At 46.6% G+C, this 20568-nt stretch overlaps 1 protein-coding gene across 4 annotated transcripts in view; it reads left to right on the top strand.

Annotated features, from left to right (window-relative positions):
- Positions 1-20568, top strand: part of CHAT (choline O-acetyltransferase) — a 59716-nt gene that overhangs the window by 19739 nt on the left and 19409 nt on the right. For all 4 annotated transcript variants that reach the window (XM_017885558.1, XM_017885559.1, XM_017885556.1 and 1 more), the window contains one exon: positions 17331-17500. In XM_017885558.1, the coding sequence (XP_017741047.1) occupies positions 17331-17500 (170 nt within the window). The remainder of the gene's footprint in view (positions 1-17330; positions 17501-20568) is intronic.

Raw genomic sequence — 20568 nt, forward strand, 5'->3', positions numbered from 1 at the left:
CTGTTGCTCACTCTCTGAGGACAACTTTGCATTTGTTTGACAGATGCTGATTATTTGCCTTTCCCCCCACCTCTCACCCCCTGCCTATAAGGTCAGAAGGACAGGGGCCTTGTCTGTTTGGTTTAATTTCTGAGAAACACAGTCGGGGCCCAGTTACATTTATTAAATAAAAGAGTGAAGGGTGATTAAAAATGCCAGGCCCCAGTCTTATTCCCCCACTTACCAATTAATTATTCTCTCATCCAATTATTGGGCACCTCCTGAATGCTGTCCTAAATAGGGGGCTGCAGGAACCAAAGAGGGGTGTGAGCGCTGACTGCCCTCCCGGACCTAACCTTGTGCTGAAGAATTAATAACTTAGCATTCCGAAGTGAGTTAATTCCCTCAGGAGACCGTGGTGTAATCAAATCCCACTCTTCTCCCCTCCAGGGACAGAGACAGGCATGAAAATAATCGCCTCTGCCTCCAGCATAGTTTCCACTTTATTAGCAGGCCAGGCCCAAGACACGCCCTTCAGGGCTGGCCGGATTGCCCCGAGGTCTGAGCGCTTGGACTGCGGATCAGAATTGATTTGTTAATGGCACTTGATCTGGCTTTCTGAATGGAAGTGCTGTTTCTGAGGGAAATGCGACAGAAAGGACGAAAGGACGGACACACGCGCCTCCCCTTGGGTAATCTGATTAATCCAGTTAGCGTCAACTGTGTCATCTACACAACAGGAAACCGATTCTTCACAGATCCCCCCTCCCCAGAGCAGTCCTGCCTATGGAACAGAAACAGAGAGACCATTTACAAAATGATTTCGTTTTCCCAGTGAAAGAGTATGGCAGCTTGGGCCAGGGCTGAGAGTGAAGCTGGAGAGACCAGTGGGGTCAAGGCCATTGGAAGCGAGAACAATTCCTGGGCTTTTTATCCAAGCCATGAGTGGATGTTAGTGCCGTTTAGCAAGATGGGAAACAGGGTCGGGGAGTGGGTACAGGATGGAGAAATCATTGCCACACATGTTGGGTTCAAGGTGCTTGAGTCATCTGGGTGGAGACATCAAGCTTGATATATGTGTTTGGAACCCAAGGGAGAGGTCAGTACAGAGCTATAAATTTGAGAGCCATCAGCACATAAATGATCCTCAAAGTCATGGACCTGGGTGAGATAATCTAGAAACAGAAGAAGAGGGGGCCTGGAGGTCAGGTAGAGAAAGATGCAAAGGGGATTGAGAAAGAGCAGCCTGTGAAGTAAAGGAAAGCCAGAAGAGTCAGAGATTCAAGACAGAGGGAGCGGCCAGCCATGTGGAATGCTCTGGAGAGCTCGAGGAGTAACAGGATACAGAAGACCCGGCTTGGCAACCCTGAAGTTGTCACTGGGCTTACTGAGGGTCAGACTGGAGTAGCAGGAGAACAAATGGTTGCACACTAACAGAAGTGGTCCAACAGCAGAAAGAAATTGTCAATGAGGCAGTCAATGAGTTGAACCAGGGAGTATGGTTGACTTTTTCCAGACATTTTGATACTAAAAGGAACAGAAAAATGAGCGAGTTGCTGAAAGAGGATGAGGGTCAAGGGAGGTGTTTTTAGGAGGAGAGACAAATGTATGGAAGGAATTTAGTAAAAGAAATTGATGAAGAGATAGGACATAAATGGAGGGGTGGAATTCTTGCAAAGGCAAAAGGAGATGGAACTCAGAAAATAAGAGGCCTTTGGTTGGTACAGGGTGAAATGGAAATCTTGCGCCTGAGGCTGCAGAGGTAGGAGCATGCAGAGGCTCCCAACTGGTACCTCCTGGTCTCAGATCACTACCTTGAGATAAGAGGCAGGGAGTTGGATTCTGAAGACAAAATCGAATGTGTGAAATAGCCTCTTGGAAAGTGGGAAAGAAAACTCGAAAAACTTGATAAGATTTATGGGCTATGTTGAGCTCATATATGAAGGTTCAAAGTGATACATTTTAGGAGAGGCTAATTAACATTGTTATGTGATCTTCCCCACCAATGCTCAGCTCCTCAGGTTAAGCCAGAGTTGGTGAGTGAAACTGGTGGGGATGGTGAAGGTGTGGCAGGGAACGGTCATGCTGGAATCTGAGCTGAGTAAGAAAGTGTGTTCAAGTCTGCTCAGGCAGCCATAACAAAGTACCACAGACCGGGAGACTTCAACAACAGACACTTGCTATCTTACAGTTTAGCAGGTGGGTTTCTCCTGACGCCTCTCTCCTTGGCTTGTGGATGCCACCTTCTCCCTGTGTCTTCCTGTGGTCTTCCCTCTGTGTGTATCTGCATCCTAATCTCTTCTTATAAGGTGACCAGTCATATGGGATTAGGCTTCACCCAAATGGCCTCATTTAACTTGTCTCTTTAAAGACAATTTGGGACAATCAAGACAATTCCATCTCCAAATACAATCACATTCTGAGCTTCTGGGAGTTAGGACTTCAACACAGGAATTTTGGAACGACACAATTCGGCCCATAAGAGAAATGAGGTGACAGACAGGGTAGATGACAGATGGTGAGAGTGTAGCAGGGCCAAGGGGTTTGGCTGTCTCAGTGACATGAGATGTGTTCAATGGGTATCAGAGGATGTGAACTAGAAAGTCAGGAATATGGTCAGAGTGTGAGATACTTGTAACTGAGACTTTAGAGGTGGTGGGCTCCTGGTAGGGAGAAGTTCCCAGATGTGATATTGGCCATGGGTGCAGGGGTGAAACTGTCAAAGGTGTGGAGGTGGTGGAGTTGGGAGAGGATGGAGTCTGGGTGTCCACATGAATGCTCATGTTACCATAACGATGATTCCAGTAGTATGGGGGAAGCAGGTGAACTGAGAGCCCAGACATTCATGATGGGGACCTAGGAAGAGACTGGCGCAGCACAGAAACAAGGGGGATGATGGTGATGGGGGGTAAAAGCCTAACAGCTCCAGCTCCAAAGCAAAGTGGGATGAGGGAGGGGGAGTTGTTTAGAAGCAGCAACAGGGAGAAGGAAACTGTCTACCCCACCTGGCCCTGGGGTGCATGAGTGTGAAGGAAAACAATAGCGTGCTTGAGAGGGTGGCAGGGGAGTGGGCACCTCAGGGGAGCAGCCCCTCGGTAAGTGTCACACTGCAGTTGAGGCAAATTGGGCGGGACACCTACAGAAGAGTTTAGCCATGCAGGGGAATGGCCTGTTTGAGACAGTCACGAAGGGCTCTAGAAGGAGGAAAGGAGAGGTGTGAGGACTGCGTGCACTTAGGGGACACATGGCCTGGGGAGTGGAGTGATGGGGGAGCCAGGGAGCCCCCAGGGTGGTTGCCCAGCTGTCGCTGTTGGGGCTTAGGTGCTTTCTGACCCACAGTAGTGTCCTAATTAACTCCATGGAATGGGTTGGTCTATTTTAGGGGAGCATAGCTCCCAACCCTCTCAGCTGAAGCCCTAAGATCCTGCCCCCACTTCCTGGAGCCTGGGTACAGGGACAGTGCCCATGGGCACAGAGTCCAGGCAAGCATTTGCTGGCAGGAGGCCTTGGCCAAGCTGAGCTCCTCTCAGCCTGTTGGGGGCCCAAAGCACCAGGATACACAGGCTAAACCAAAGCAGCAATTCAGACAGAGTCCTGAGGGGCTGGGAGGCCACGTCCACAGAGGAACTTGGGGCTAAAGCCAGGTGTGCTGAGGCCAGTGTGACTCAGCTCTGATTCCAGACTGGGGTTGGATGATGACATCAGGATTGTCTAGAGCATTCCTTAATAAAACAAAATAAAACAGATTCCCGGGCCCCAGTGATTTTCCAGAGGGACAGAGTGGGGCCAAGGAGTCTATTTTTATAGCACTCTGGTGTTTTCACGTGCAGCCCAGCCTGGGACCTGCTTATGCGGATATTAGCAGTGCATCCAGGTCCCCCTCTGTGCTTGCTCTGTCCTGGGCACCTTCTGTCTTTCGTTACACCTGTGAGATGGGATTTCATTCCCACTGAACCAAGGAAGAGGCTGCGTCTGTCTCCCTTAGGGGTGGCCGGTGGTGAAGCAGTGTCTGACACTGGAAGGGAGCGTCTGCCTAGACAGCCTGAGATCTGCAGTGCCAAGGAGGCTGGGTGGGATTCTGAAGACAGGCTTGGGGCCTCAGAGGGAGTCTACACACCCTATTAGGACCTCCCTCCCCACCGCCTTGAAGCTGTGGCCTTCCTGAACCCAGGAGGAGCCAACCCTTTATCCTGGTCTGGAAATTTAATTAGACATTCGGCCCCGAGTCTGGGAGACTACAGCACTTGTCAATTTGTAGGAAAAGGATGGCCGCTTGGAGAGCCCCCCAGCCCGCTAGCTTTCCCGGGTGCTGCTTTGAAGAGCCTGCGACCAGACCTCAGAGGCAGATGCTCTTCGTTTACACAGTCCCGTAAATATTTATCCCCGACAGTCAATTAGAGTTGAGCCACTGCTTGCAAGGAGGGAACTGACAGAAGGCGGCTACAGCTGCAGAAGGCCATGGTCATGGTTTACAAGAACCATTCAGGATGGGGGCATTTTGCTATTTACATATTGTCATCCAAAGCTAGGCATGTCTGCTGATTTTAAAACCAATTACACATTAGCACTAACAGCCTCTCTGATTTAATTGGCCCAGAAATACCTCCCGAGCTCTCAAGACTGAATGTGATTTTCTTGCTCTGGGAAGGGGCTGGGCCAATGCCTCCCTCCGTCAGTAGAAGAATGAAGGCCTTTGGGGACAAGAGCATCCAGGCAGGAAAGGCAAGTGGTCCAGGGCAAGAGGCCTGCATTTGACTTACCATGGCTGCTGTCTCCTGGGGCCTGGGGCCTGGGCTTCCTAGTCTATATGAAGATAGCAGTCTGCCCTGTGGGCAGGACCAAGGGGATGGGCTGTAAAGCAGATGGCCTGGCGCCTGGCACACAGAGGGTGTTGGCTAAATGGTAGCTCTTATTAAATTTGGGGATCACCCTGGGGATGCTTTGCCCAATGCCCACAAGCCCTCTGGAAAAATCTGGTGAACTTGAACATGAGTACTGTCCTTGTGGTCAGAGGCAGGGGCCCATGGGCCCTCAGGCTGCTTTGCTCTTTGCATGGAATCCTAATCCCTATGAACTCTGCAGTGCATTTTGCTTTTCCTGGGCCGTCCATGTACCACTCTCTGTGTGCACACACACTGGGCTCCTCTATCTTTACCTTCTCCCTGGTCACCATCTCTCAGGCCCTCGTTTTCCATTTTATGTGCAGTACAGTAATGTTTGGGGTACAAGACAGCTCGGAGGAGGGTTTTTTTTGTTTGTTTCTGTTTTTATATCTCCTGCCTTTGTCCCCCACCATCCTTTCTCCCAGTTCTGGAAGCATTACAGCTCTTTATATCCTCTGCCTTTGTGGGAAGAGTGGTTAGAACCCAGAAGAAAGAGCACTTCTTGTTTCTTAAGTTCTTTTTTTTAAATTAAATTATACTTGGCCGGGCATGATGGTTCACGCCTGTAATCCCAGCCCTTTGGGAGGCCGAGGTGGGTGGATCATGAGGTCAGGAGTTCAAGACCAGCCTGGCCAAGATGGTGAAACCCCATCTCTACTAAAAAATACAAAAATTAGCCAGGCGTGGTAGTGGGCACCTGTAATCCCAGCTACTCAGGAGGCTGAGGCAGGAGAATTGCTTGAACCCAGGAGGCGGAGTTTGCAGTGAGCCGAGATCGTGCCACTGCACTCTAGCCTGGGTGACAGAGTAAGACTCTGCCTCAAAAAAAAAAAAAATTAAATTATACTTATTTTGGGATAACTGTAGATTAGCATCCAGTTGTAAGAAGTAATACAGAGATCTCACATATACCCATCTTCCCCCAATGGTAGCATTTTCCAAAACTATAATACAATATCACAACCAGGATACTGACATTGATACAGTCAAGATATGGAACATTCCATCACCACCAGGATCCTCATGCTGCTCTTTTATAACCACAAGCACCTCACCCCCTTCTTAACTCCTGGGCAACCACAAATCTGTTCTCTATTTCAATAATTTTATTGCTTCTGGAATATTATATACACGAAATCATATAGCATGTATGATGCAGGGACTGGCTTTTCTCAAACAGCATAATTCTCTGGATGGAGATTTATCCAAATTGTTGCATATATCAACAGTTTTCCTTTTTATTGCTGAGTGATATTCCATGGTTGCTAGGTATCACAGTTTCTTTCATTATTTACCTATCAAAGGACATCTGGGTTGTTTCCAGTTTTGAGCTATTAAAAATAAAGCTACTGTGAACATTTGTGTACAGGTTTTTGTGTGAACCTATGTTTTCACTTACTGGAAAAAAAGGCCCAGGAATGAAATTTCTAGGTCACACCATAGTTGTATGTTTAGTTTTTTAAGAAACTGCTAAAATGTTTTCCAGAGTGACTGTACCATTTTACATTCCTGTCAGCAACATATGTATAATTCAGTTTCTATGCATCTTCACCAGCATTTGGTGTTGTCACTATTTTTTATTTTAATCATTTTGATAGGTGTGAAGACAATGTAATCCACCACATTAACAGACTAAAGAAAAAAATAACATGATTAATCAATACAGTAAAAGCATTTGGCAAAATTCAGCATCCATTCATGATAAAATCTCTTAGAGAACTAGGACCAGAAGGGAACTTCCTCAACCTGATATGGAACATCTACAAAAAGCTTATAGCTAACATCTTATTTAAAGGTGAAAGACTGAATGCTTTCCCCCTAAGATCAGGAATAAGAGGATACCTACTCTTACTACTCTATTTAACACAGTACTGGAGTTCTGGTCAGTGCAGTAAGGCAAGAAAAGGGAATAAAAGGGATACTGATCGGAAAGAAAAAAAATAAAATGATCCCTATTTTCATGACATGATTATGTATGTAGAAAATAGTAGCAAATCTACAACCCCAAAAATGCCTAGAATAAATGAATTCAGCAAGGTTGCAATATAAAAGATTAACGTACAAAACTCAGTTATAGTCTTTCACCTTTAAATATGATGTTAGCTATAAGCTTTTTGTAGATGTTCTTTATTAAGTCAAGGAAGTTCTCTTCTGGTACTAGTTCAATAAGAGATTTTATCATGAATGGATGTTGAATTTTGTCAAATGTTTTCACTATATCAGTTAATATAATCATGTTATTTTTTTCTTTAGTCTGTTAATGTGGTGGATTACATTGATTGATTTTCAGATATTGAACTAGCCTTGAATCCCTGAAATGAGCCCCAGTTGGTCATGGTGTATAATTCTTTTCATATATTGCTTAATTCTACTTGCTAATATGTTGTTCAGTATTTTCTGCATCTATATTTGTGAGGGCCACTAGTCTATAGTTGGTTTGGTTTTTTGTTTGTTTGTTGTACTGTATTTATCTTCTTTTGGTATCAGGATACCAGGTTCATAAAATAAATTGGGAAATGTTCCCTCCTCATAATTATATTTTTTGAAAGAGAGTGTATAAATGTGGTATCAATTCTTCCTTAAATGTTTGGTAGAATTCATCAGTGAAATTATTTGGGCTTGAAGATTTCTTTTTGGGGAATTTTAATGTTGCTAATTCAATATCCTTAACTCATTGATGCCTAGTGTTCCATTATTAGAACGCTAAGCTTGTGGGAATTATTTATATCCTACTGCTTAAGGTCATCACCAAGGTCTGATTTTTCACAAAAAAATTTGCAACCTCCAGCATAAATGGGTTAATAATTATAGGGCTATTCAAATAATCATAATAATCAATGCATTGTGGTAGCTTATACTTTTCAAGGGATTTCATGTAAGTTGTCAGATTTATGTGTATAGAATTGTTCATAGTATCCTCTTATTATACTTTTGATGTCTGCAGGATCTGTAGTGATATCCTGTTTCATTCCTGATATTGGTGGTTGTGTCTTTCTCTCTCTCTCTCTTTTTTTTTTTTTGTCAGTCTCTCTATAAATTTGATTGGCCTTTTAAAATAACTACCTTTCTTTTTGTTGATTTTTTTCCTGTTTTCAGTTGTATTGATTTCTGCTCTTTATTATTTCCCTCATCTTGCTTGCTTTGGGTTTTTTTCTGCTCTTCTCTTTCTAGGTTCTTCAGGTAAAAAATTATTGATTTGAGACTTTTCTGATGTAAGCATTTAATGCTATAAATTTTCCTCTCATCAATACTTTAGCTGTATCTCACAAATTTTCATTTGGTGTATTTTAGTTTTCATTCATTTCAGTGTGTTTTTTAAAATTTCCCTTAAAACTATGATATGGTTTGGCTCTAAATCTCCACCCAAATCTCATCTCGAATTGTAATCCCCACATGTCAAGGCAGGGACCCGGTGAGAGGTGATTGGATCATGGAAGCGGTTTTCCCCATGCTGTTCTCATGACAGTGAGTGAGTTCCCAGGAGATCTGATGGTTTAAAAGTGCTTGGCAGTTCCCCCCTTGTTCTCTGTCTCGCCTGCTGCCATGGAAAAAAGGTCCTTGCTTCCCCTTCTCGTTCTGCCATGATTGTAAGTTTCCTGATGCCTCCCCAGCCGTGCAAAACTGTGAGTAAATTAAACCTTTTCATTCATAAATTACCAGTCTCAGGTAGTTCTTTATAGCAGTGTGAAAACAGACTAATACAGACTCCCTCTTTGACCCATTAATTGTTTCGAAGCATGTTGTTTAGTTTCCAAATGTTTGGAACTTTTTACGTTATTTTTCTGTTACTGATTTCTACTTTGATTCCACTGTGGTCAGATGACACATTTTGAATGACTTTAATTCTTTTCAATTTGTTGAGGGTTGTTTTATGGCCCTGGATATAGTCTATCTTGGCATATGCTCCATGGGTATTTGAAGAGAATGATTGATGATATTGTTGATTTCTTGTACGTCCGTGCTGAATTTCTGTCTAGTTGTTCTAACAATTGTTGAGAGCAGTGTTATAGTCTCTAAGTACAATTGTGGATTTGTCTATTTCTCCTTTCAGTTCTGTTAGAGTTTGTTTAACATATTTTATAGTGTGCTTGGTACCGATGCATTTAGGGTTGCCATGTCTTCTTGGAGGATTTATCCTTTACTTCTATATAAATGCCCTTCTATGTCTCGGTAAATTTTCTTTGCTCAAGTGTACTTTACCTGAAGTTAAGATAACCATTTCTGCTTTCTTTTGATTAATGTTTGCATGCTATATGTTTTTCCTTCCTTTTACTTATAACCAACCTATATCATTATATTTGATGTGCATTTCTTGTAGACAGCATATAGCTGGGGCAATGTTTTATAATGTATTCCATCAATCTCTGTCTTCTAATTGGTGTATTTAGAACATTTACACTTTACATAATTATCAATGTGTTAGGGCTTAACTCTGACATTTTAGTTTTTGTTTTCCAATTATTGTTCTCTTTTTCTTGCCTTCCTGTGGGCTACATGAATATTTTTTAGAATTCAATTTTGATTTACCTGTAACTTGTTTAGTATTATCTGTTTGTATAGCTTTTTCTAACAGTTTCTATAGGTATTACCTTGTATATACATAACTTATCACAGTCTATTAGTGTTGAAATGTTACCAGTTCTAGTGAAGTGTAGAAAGCTTACCACCTTTTATTCTCCTTTGTTTATAATACACTTGTCTTAAATATTATCTCTGTATACATTTAGAACCACATCAGGCAATTTTATGATTTTTGCTTCAACACTGAAACATAGTTTAGAAGACTTGAAAGGAGAATGAAAATGAATTTATTTACTCAGATATTGACCCTTTCTATTGTTCTTTCTTTCTTCTTGATGTTCCAGTGTTTCTCTTTTTATCATTTCCTTTCTTTAAAAAAAAACTTTCTTAGGGGCCAGCTGTGGTGGCTCACGCCTGTAATCCCAGCACTTTGGGAGGCTGAAGTGGGTGGATCATGAGGTCAGGAGCTCAAGACCAGCCTGGCCAAGTAGAGACAAACCCTGTCTCTACTAATAACACAAAAATTAGCCTGGTGTGGTGGTGGGCACTTGTAATCCCAGCTACTCAGGAGGCTGAGGCAGAGAATTGCTTGAACCTGGGAGGCGGAGGTTGCAGTGAGCCGAGATTGGGCCACTGCACCCTCCAGCTTGGGCGACAGAGAGAGACTCCATCGCAAAAAAACAAAACAAAACAAACAAAGAAACCTACTTTCTTTAGCCATTCTTTCAGGATATGTCTGCTTGGGATAAATTCTCTTAGTTTTCTTCATATGAAAATGTTTTGATTTCCCCCTCTTCATTTCTGAAGGATATTTTTTCTTATAGAATTCTGGATTGATAGTTCTTTTTTTTTCAGTGCTTACAAAATATTACGGCAAGTCCTTCTGATCTTCATGGTTTCTGATAAGAAAAAAAAATCTGCTGTTGTCCTAGTTGTTTTCTCCTATAGTATATGTGTGTGTGTGTGTGTGTATACACATATATGGATGTGTGTGTATATATGTGTGTATATGTATATGTAATACACACACATATATATGTGTGTGTGTGTATATATAATCATTTCTCTCTTGCTGCTTTCAAGATTTTTCCTTCGTCTTTAGTTTTCAAAAGTTTGACTATGATATGTTTTGGTGTATATTTCTTTGAATTAATCGTGTTTGAGGTTAACTTATCTTCCTGAATCTTTAGATGTGTGTCCTTTGCCAAATTTGGGGATGTGTTAGCCATTATTTCTCTGAGTCCTTTCTGCTCTGCCCTTTCTCCTGTCCTGGGAATTTGGTGACATAAACATCATCTTTTGTCTCAAAGGCGCTTACTCTGTTTCTTCTCCCCTAGTCTAATCAGTGTTGTTCTGTCTTCAGGTTCACTGATTCTTTTCTCTGCTCCCTAGGTTCTACTGCTGAGTCCATCCACTGTGCTTTTTCTATTGGTTATTCTATTATTCAGTCCTAACATTTCTATTTGGTTCTTCTTATATCTTCTATTTTCTTGCTGAGAATTTCTGTTTCTTTGTGGAGACCTCCTTTTTCTTTTATTTTTTTCATTTGTTTCAAATGTGTTAAAATTGCTTGTTGAGGCTTTTTTATGATAACTGCTTTTTATTTTTCTTTTAATTTTCATTTATTTATTTACTTACTTACTTACTTACTTATTTATTTGAGATGGAGTCTCACTCTGTTGCCCAGGCTGGAGTGCAGTGGCGTACTCAATGCAGCCTCCACCTCCCATGTTCAAACTGAGATTATCCTAGTTCTTGGTAGAATGAGTGGTTTTCTGTTGAAACTTGGATATACTGTGTTATGAGAACTTGGGATCTAATTTAAGCATGTTTTAGCTGGCTTCCTCTGACACTGGTCCAGCAAGAGAATGGGGGAGGTTATAACCAGGTGGAGGTGGAAGCACAGGTTCCTCACTGGGTCTCTGTTGACACCCTGGGGGAGGGGGCTCCTTATTACTGCAGGGTTGGGGGGTGGGAGTTCAAGCTCCCTACATGGTCTCTATTAAAGCTGTGTGGGGAAAAGGAGGGAGGGCTGGTTATTGCCCAATGGAGATGGAAGTGCCAGCTTCCATCTGAGACCGTGCCTTCTCTGATACCCCCAGAAGTTGAGATGCCTCATTACTGACTGGTGATGGTAGACATCTGGGCTCTCCACTTGGCCTTTGCTGGTGAGGGTGCTGGGGGAGGGAGGGATGACACAGTTTTTCTCTATGGTGTTTGGCTGAAGTAGAACGGTTATTACCTAAAAGTTTTATGTCTTGCTGTTCTGATCCTTTGACTAGAGAGAGCAGGCTTTTGTTGATTGTTTGTTTTTAACTATACCCACTTGTGTTTTTATGTTGCTGGGTTCTTCAACTGCAAGTTGGATATTTTAGGTAAAAAACAAAACAAAACAAACAAAATCCCACAGTGTATTAGTTTGTACAGCTGGCATAACAATACCACAGAGTGGTGGTTTAAACAACAGACATGTATTTCTCACAGTTTTGGAGGCTGGAAGTCCAAGATGAAGGTGTCACAGGGTAGGCATCTACAAGCCACTTTCTCACTGTGTCCTCACATGGCCTTCTCTCTGTGCACACATGCTTGGTATCTCTTTCTCTTTTTATGAGGACACCAGTTCTATTAGATTAAGACCTTATTTAACTTTAATTATCTCTGTAAAGGCCCTCCCTCCAAACAGAATTACACTGAGAGCTGAAGCTTCAACATATGACTTTTCAGGGGACAAAATTCAGTCTGTAATACCCAGAGAATCTGCTGCTATGATGTTCCTTGGGTTCTGAGGTCTCTGGCTGGTCTGCCTTCTTCTCTCCATCTTAGAGTCTTCTTACTTTAGTTTGAAATAAAATGTCCAAGTTTTTAGCAGGAAGAATGGGGAAAAGTGTATGTTCCTGGAATCGGAAGACCCTCCATCCAGAGCTCTTGAAAGGGGCCTGATGTAACTCAAGTCAAAGCAGTTCTGTTTTGCAAGAGTGAGAAATAATTCTGTCTGAATTCTCACAGTCTCTGAGGACTGACAGCATAAAGATCACCCCCTAGGCCACAGAGTCGGGAAGAATATGAGCTGTGCAATGGCAGATTTACCTCCCAAAAGAAGAACGTACTCCTTCATCTGGGGAGGAAAGATGCTCAGATGGGATTGGGAAAGGTTAAGAAGGTCTAAGCCCCCGAGAAAGAGCCCAATTCATCCATCTCCTAGACTGTGAGAAGGAGGATGGCCATGGCATAGAAATCTGACTTGTGCTAACTCCTCAGGGAATAGATCACAGCAAGCAAAGGCAAGTGTCCCAGAGAGGGTGGTGTATGTCTGGGGGTACTTGTGCACAGTAGTGCACATTAAAGAACTGCACCTGAGTCTTGCAGCCCTGCACAGAGGTACCAGGTGCTGTTTTATCTGTGCTCACCAGAGTCTCAGCCCATAAGCTTCCAACCTCTAACGCTAGCCTCAGGGCTCCCCAAGGCCTCCTGGCCTCTGGAATTTCCACGCTACCAAAGCTGTCAACTCCCTCCTTGGGCGTGGGTGTCAGAGCGAGCTCCTCCTATTACTCAATCCCCATCTCTCACTGTTAAGCAGGGCTCCCTGAGGAAGATTGATTCACCACTTTAAAGGAGCCTCAATGTGCTCGATGAGGATGCCACAAGACAAATGGCTCCTGCCGTGCGCCTTCAGCCCGCTGTCCCGTGTTTCCATTACATTTGGGCCACAGTCATGGTGGATGAGCTTGGGTGTAGTGTTCATTTTCTGCCTTACACGGTAAACTTGTCAGCATTTGACTGATCAGCTACTTATATGCAGGGAGTTCATTTGCAAGGCCACCTGGCTTCCCTTTCTGCTGTCCTGCTCCCATTTCACCCTGTCTAATGAGCCAGGACCTGGTTCCTGTTGGGCAGCGCTGGGCTCCTGGGCCCTGCAGAGCCTGCACGTGATGGCAAGGCCTCAGTGCTTCCTCACAATCCGCCTCTCCTGCCTGGAGGTGACGAGGGCAGTGATGCCCAGGGAGCCATTCTTTCCTTGCATCGCCCAGTTGAAAAGGAGTGTGCCAGGCCTCCACCCTCCTGACTCGAGCCTGCATCAAGACCTGCTCCCAGCCACCTGGCTGAGCAGGCATGCTGTGGGCTGCCTCAGGAGCTGCAGTCTGCCCACTCCGCACTGGCTTTGGGGCTATTTTTAAGGAGCCCTTGGTGAAGGCAGCTACCAAGCCAGGGCTCTCAGAGTTCACCTGAGGTATGACCAACAGGGATGAAGTGTGCAGCATTCAAGCTGCCCATGGCCCCGGCTTGGCTGGCCTCCCAAGCTGCCAGGTATCCTAGACTCTGCTCTGACCAGATTGAGCTCTTCCACGATCCTTCAGTACTCCCTGTTGTTGCTGGCTGAAGTCACATGACTGAACTGGGCATTCATAGTCCTTGTTGATGAACCTGAGCATTGGGGTTGGATGCCTGAGATCAAGTCCAGCTCCCTCCACTTAGTGGGTGATTATTATCATCCCTGTTTACAAGAGAAACCTTATAAATGGCCTAAGGTCAAGATATTTGGTTTTTCTGCTCCTGACCAATAAATGAAGCATGACAATGATACCTATCTCATATACATCAATATGCATGTTTAGATTGATACCTGGCACATAGTAGGTGCTCAACAAAGGTTAACTAATAACATCACCTCATTATGTTCTTCCAGCCCCACCTAAATCCTGCATGCCTTCACCCATAAGCTGGAGGTCAAGCTGATCACTCACAAGCTCTGCTTACAAGCCCAGGGATCTGTTCCCCGGCCATCCAAACCACTGTCCCATCCCCCACCTACCACCCTGCACTATTATACACCTCCTGGCATGCCTCTCCCTTCTTCTTTGCTGATCTGAACCTGACCCAGATCTGACCAAGGCCTCCCCAGGGCTCTGAAGGCACTGGCTAGCCTAGGAGCCTGCAGGGACCCCTAGCCCAGCACACAGTGCAGGGCTGAGCACCATGGCCATCTGCAGGGATGCCTAAGGAGGGGAGAAGGGCAGAGCAGGGAGTCTTGCAGAGAGGAAGAAGCCCTACCTTGTCCCAGTCTCACTCTACCCCCACTCCCCCATCAACCCATGAAGCTCAAAGCCTCAAAGTAGTTGGTTTTTGCCCTTCATAATGACATGGCCTTTCCCTTTCCCAATAACCAGCTGGGCACCTCCAGGCCCCCTCTCTGAACTGGGTCCACAGATCCCAACCCTACCTGGGCCAGGCCAAGGGAAGCACACTAAAGTCCATTACCCAGCATGGACTGTGCTTGTCTTGTGCAGAGGGACCAGGCTCCACCCTTGGTGAGTGCTGATATGGGGAAGGGGACCAGACCAGGGGTCCAGAGGCTGTAAGTGCTGACTGTCCAAAGCATGGTGGTCTGGGAATGGCAGTGGGGTCATGTGCTGTGCAGCAGGGAATGGTGGGAAGGGGTTGGGGGGCACCTCTGGGCTCAGGTGCTGTATAAGGCCAGCTTCACAAGAGTGCAGGTTCCACATCTGCACTGAGCAAGCTGTGGAGGCCACATGCTCTGCGTGTCAGGAGTCCTCCAGGGCAGGGCTGGCACTGCCAGAGGATGAGGGAGCTCAGGGAGGGCTTTCATCGGCAGAGGAGGAGAAGAAGGGCCTTGTCCTGGGCACAGCCTGCACGATGAGGAAGAGATAGGATGTGCACAGGATCAGGGAGGGGCAGGAGGTTGTCTGTGAGGTCCATGCAGGGATCTGGGGAGGGAAGGAGGTGGCCTTGAGGGACAGCAGAGGTAAGCCATGGAGCCCACGGTGCCGTGTTTAGAAATTTGGATTCTCCCTTGTGGGCAGTAGAAGCAGTTTTAGGTTCTGAGAGGGTAATGTGGTGACTGCACCCGCTTAAGGAGCTTACAAGAAGGGGAGTTTCCCCAGGGCCTGGGCTGGCTCTCAGTTGTGCTTAGATCCTCGAGGCATGGCCAGATCCTTGATGCTGATCAGACTGAGGCAGGGAAGTCCAAGAGGCCATGCAGAGAGTGAGGAGGCATCCTGCCCATATAGGGACCAGGAGGGGTTCTGAAAGCACCGGGTTCCCAAAGCCTCATCCTCGACAGGAAGGAAGAGAGGATGTCCCAAGGCTAGGCTGGCTTCCCAGAGTGGAAGGTCTGCTGTGGGAGACATCTTGTTCCCCAGGATTTGCAAAAAGTGAGAGAAAGGGGATGCATGGGGCCTGGAGACTCCTTTCAGACAAAGGCATCTGTGGACACTCCTGGTGAACTTGGAGAATTCACCTGGGCAGAGCAAAGACCAGTGCAGTTAGCTTCTGTGTACCCAGCAGGCATTGAGAAGACCTAGGGGTTGGTCTTAAAGATTGACTTACCACCCTGGGAAGCGGAGCTGTCCATACACCTGAGGAAGGCAAAACGCAGGCGAGAGCTCCCACCGTCATATCCGCGATCCAGGCAGCAGGATGGAGGAAGGTGGGAAGCAGGACAAAGAACACATGCTAGTTATCTTTGAGGAGGTTCCCCGGAAGCTGTTGTGTAGTTTTTTGAGATCTTGCTCGTAGAATTTAGACACCTGGTTACCCCTAGCTGTAAGGGAGGCTGGGAAGTATAGCTCTAGTTGGTTATCCATGTACCAAGCTAAAAACCAGGGGTTCTGCAAGCAAGGAAAGGACATGTAGTGTGCAACTAGGAGTCTCTACCATGTAATGCACCTTTGCCTGCAAATGCCATGCACCCCATCTTCCCACACACAGAGCACTCTCACCCCTACTGCCTCATCCTGTCCCAGCATCCAGCCCCAAGGTCAGGCTCTCCTGGTGATATGCAGTCCTCACCATTGGGTCTTGAAGTGACTCCTTGGAATTTTAAACCAATATGTTAAACTTTGGGTGGATTTTTTAACTTTTGGTGAATTTGAAACCAAGAGGCAGGCTGTGCACTCCCACACCCAGTACCGAGCAGTGGAGAGAACATCGTCAGCACAATGGACTCCTGTTTGGAAGAAACAGGAACAGGCAGCGGGAGCAGGCCTGGCCCCAACAGGTCCTGCCAGGTGGGCTTGGTGAACCTCCCTCTGCTCCGTGGAGGAAGCTGCCAGGGAGGGCAGCTTCTGGTGCTCTCTGGGAGGAATGCGTGTGTCCTTGGTGAAGTCACGTCCTCTGTGCCTGACTCCCGCTCCTGAAGAGCCGTCCTTGTCTGTACTCTTCCAGTGCCACCGGGGAGGGGTATTCCCTTTTGAAATCTGCTTCCTGTAGGAGAATGTCTAGAGGAGCCTGGGAATTGGTAGAGGCTAACACAAAAGCCAGCTGTGGGCCAGGCTTGGAGCTCCTTTGGATCCATTAGTCCAACACTGTTCCTATGAGCTCATCCACATGCAGGTTGGGAGCAGCCTGGCCCTTCTGTCTGCAGCTCTGCCTCTGAACCAACCGCTGAGGGCAGGGAGGTGAGCAATACACTTCCTTCAGGTTTTAATGTGAAATTGCCTAATTTTAAAATTGCAACAATTTTGAAATTGCAGTTTAGATGTCTGAAAGTCATAGTTCAGCACAAACAAGCATGCCTACACACAGATGTGGCTCACAGGAGCCCAAGTGGAGGGTGCTGTTGGGTCGGGTATTAGGGGCCCCTCCACTGATGTGGGCTGACTTGAGGGTCTAAGCATCCCACTTCATCTTGGTATGCAGGACCAATAGCCCACATATCTGGGGGAGAGCTGGTCACAACTGGAGGGCAGGGTTCCTGCAGGGACCATGCAAATAAGCTGGGATCCTGGGGTAGGACAGAGGCTCAGGACACTCTGGCTGACTTCACTGCCTACCCACAGTGGGGCAGGGTGGGGGGGTCAGGGCCACTCAAGACCTGGGTCTTGGTGTGATCCCAGAAGATGGGGCTTCCCTGTCCTGTGTGGGGCTCTGAGCGGGGAAGCCTGGCCTGGAGTGGGACAGGTGCTAGGGCTGTGCCTGCCTCCCCTGCAGACTCCACCAACCGGGACTCGCTGGACATGATTGAGCGCTGCATCTGCCTTGTGTGTCTGGATGCGCCAGGAGGCGTGGAGCTCAGTGACACCCACAGGGCACTTCAGCTCCTTCACGGCGGAGGGTACAGCAAGAACGGGGCCAATCGCTGGTACGACAAGTCCTTGCAGGTAAGCTGTCCAGGTGGCCCTGCAAGAGCACAGCCATGCCCCCAGCAAGAGAGTGAGCAGGCAAGCGGGCACAGCCCGGTGCCCAGGCCCGCACATGCTTGCATCTGGCAGACACACTCACTGGCTTCTGCTGCCTGAGAGGCTGGGTCTGAAGGGTCAGGATTGCTGGAGGGGTCTGAGATGTGCTGTTGATGTCCATCTCTGGACCAGCCAGAACTCTTCTCAGGAACCAGTGGCTGAACCCAACTCAAACTCCCTAACTTTCCTGCCGCCTGTGCCAGGAAAGTCTGGGCCACACCTGAGGCCCATTTCCCATCACCCATCACACCTGTGAGGTGGGGGTATGCCAGGAGTAGAAGAGTACAACAGCCCCACTGAACAAATCCGTAATGCATTCTGAAAGAATAATTTCTGATGCCCAGAGCTGTCAGCTTTTTGGATGTCCACCCCCATGGCCTGGCGATTTCAACATACCTCCCTTAATCCCTGAGAAGTAGAACAGCCCAGCATCTCCATGGAAGAAAGATCGTAAGATGAGATAAAATAACTCATATATGTTCATTTACATGACGTCAGCCTAGAAGCAAGAAATTTATTTTGGCCTAGAGAAAAATACCCATGCAGACGGGATGAAGTCAAGGTCAAATCATTCATTCCCATTCTGCCATCTTCCTTTTATTCCCCCAACATGCCAATCCTGAACCTACTCTTGTTTATTTTAAAGTCACTACACTTTTATACTATGCGCCATATAGTATAAAACAGCAGGCAAAAACAAAACATCTCTCTACTTTGGGTTAGCAAAGCTCACATTGATAAGCATATCTAGACAACATCTCGTTTTCCTTTCTCTCTGTCCCTACATTCTGCAGGTTTTCCTTTTTATTGGTTTGCATACTGGTTCCGTTATTTCTGATACGCTCTCCGGCTGCTGGGCCAGCTGTTTTAGCCTCCACAGTGGTGCTAACGGCTTATCATCTTTCACGGAGCAGCTGTGGGGGTGAACCGATATGATACATGCACAGAATCTAGAGCTCAGCCTTGGTAGCAGTTTTTAAAAGACACTGCTTTCCTTCCTTCTTTCTTTCCTTCCTTTTAGTGACAGGCACAGATAAGTACTAATGTGGGGGTGGGCACAGCCCTCCCCACCGCCTCTCATGGGTTAGTCTATGCTGACCTCCAGGTTCTTTTTGTCAGCAGGACAGATTATCAAGCGAGCCGGAGAAGCCAGCAGGGCTGCATGGACCCGAATTCAAGATGATGGAGAGCTGGTCTCAGGACAGCAAGGCAGGGGACACTGGGGGTGGGAGGGGAGGGTCTGCAAGGGGTGAGTTTGGGGAGAAGCTCTGGAAGTGAGTTTCTTTGTAGAATGGGAGTAAAGATCCAGGCATCTGGTACACAAGGCGAGAGATTGGGAGGAGACCAGGAGAGAGGCAGCTCAGGACATGTGGAATGGTATGGTGCCCTGGTAGAGACTTTAGTAAAACTCCAAAGGTTGCTTGTTTTGTTCATTTAGGGATAAAGAATGAGTATCTCTTGGGTGTGATGGGCTACTAGGCAGCCTGCTTTATTTGCATTACACTTTAAATAAAATGAAAAAAAAAAAAAAANTCTTGGTGTGATCCCAGAAGATGGGGCTTCCCTGTCCTGTGTGGGGCTCTGAGCGGGGAAGCCTGGCCTGGAGTGGGACAGGTGCTAGGGCTGTGCCTGCCTCCCCTGCAGACTCCACCAACCGGGACTCGCTGGACATGATTGAGCGCTGCATCTGCCTTGTGTGTCTGGATGCGCCAGGAGGCGTGGAGCTCAGTGACACCCACAGGGCACTTCAGCTCCTTCACGGCGGAGGGTACAGCAAGAACGGGGCCAATCGCTGGTACGACAAGTCCTTGCAGGTAAGCTGTCCAGGTGGTCCTGCAAGAGCACAGCCATGCCCCCAGCAAGAGAGTGAGCAGGCAAGCGGGCACAGCCCGGTGCCCAGGCCCGCACATGCTTGCATCTGGCAGACACACTCACTGGCTTCTGCTGCCTGAGAGGCTGGGTCTGAAGGGTCAGGATTGCTGGAGGGGTCTGAGATGTGCTGTTGATGTCCATCTCTGGACCAGCCAGAACTCTTCTCAGGAACCAGTGGCTGAACCCAACTCAAACTCCCTAACTTTCCTGCCGCCTGTGCCAGGAAAGTCTGGGCCACACCTGAGGCCCATTTCCCATCACCCATCACACCTGTGAGGTGGGGTATGCCAGGAGTAGAAGAGTACAACAGCCCCACTGAACAAATCCGTAATGCATTCTGAAAGAATAATTTCTGATGCCCAGAGCTGTCAGCTTTTGGATGTCCACCCCATGGCCTGGCGATTTCAACATACCTCCCTTAATCCCTGAGAAGTAGAACAGCCCAGCATCTCCATGGAAGAAAGATCGTAAGATGAGATAAAATAACTCATATATGTTCATTTACATGACGTCAGCCTAGAAGCAAGAAATTTATTTTGGCCTAGAGAAAATACCCATGCAGACGGGATGAAGTCAAGGTCAAATCATTCATTCCCATTCTGCCATCTTCCTTTTATTCCCCAACATGCCAATCCTGAACCTACTCTTGTTTATTTTAAAGTCACTACACTTTTATACTATGCGCCATATAGTATAAAACAGCAGGCAAAACAAAACATCTCTCTACTTTGGGTTAGCAAAGCTCACATTGATAAGCATATCTAGACAACATCTCGTTTTCCTTTCTCTCTGTCCCTACATTCTGCAGGTTTTCCTTTTATTGGTTTGCATACTGGTTCCGTTATTTCTGATACGCTCTCCGGCTGCTGGGCCAGCTGTTTTAGCCTCCACAGTGGTGCTAACGGCTTATCATCTTTCACGGAGCAGCTGTGGGGTGAACCGATATGATACATGCACAGAATCTAGAGCTCAGCCTTGGTAGCAGTTTTAAAAGACACTGCTTTCCTTCCTTCTTTCTTTCCTTCCTTTTAGTGACAGGCACAGATAAGTACTAATGTGGGGTGGGCACAGCCCTCCCCACCGCCTCTCATGGGTTAGTCTATGCTGACCTCCAGGTT

Source organism: Rhinopithecus bieti, unplaced genomic scaffold (genome assembly GCF_001698545.2).
Source record: "Rhinopithecus bieti isolate Rb0 unplaced genomic scaffold, ASM169854v2 scaffold_15143, whole genome shotgun sequence".
NCBI classification, from domain to species: Eukaryota; Metazoa; Chordata; class Mammalia; order Primates; family Cercopithecidae; genus Rhinopithecus; species Rhinopithecus bieti.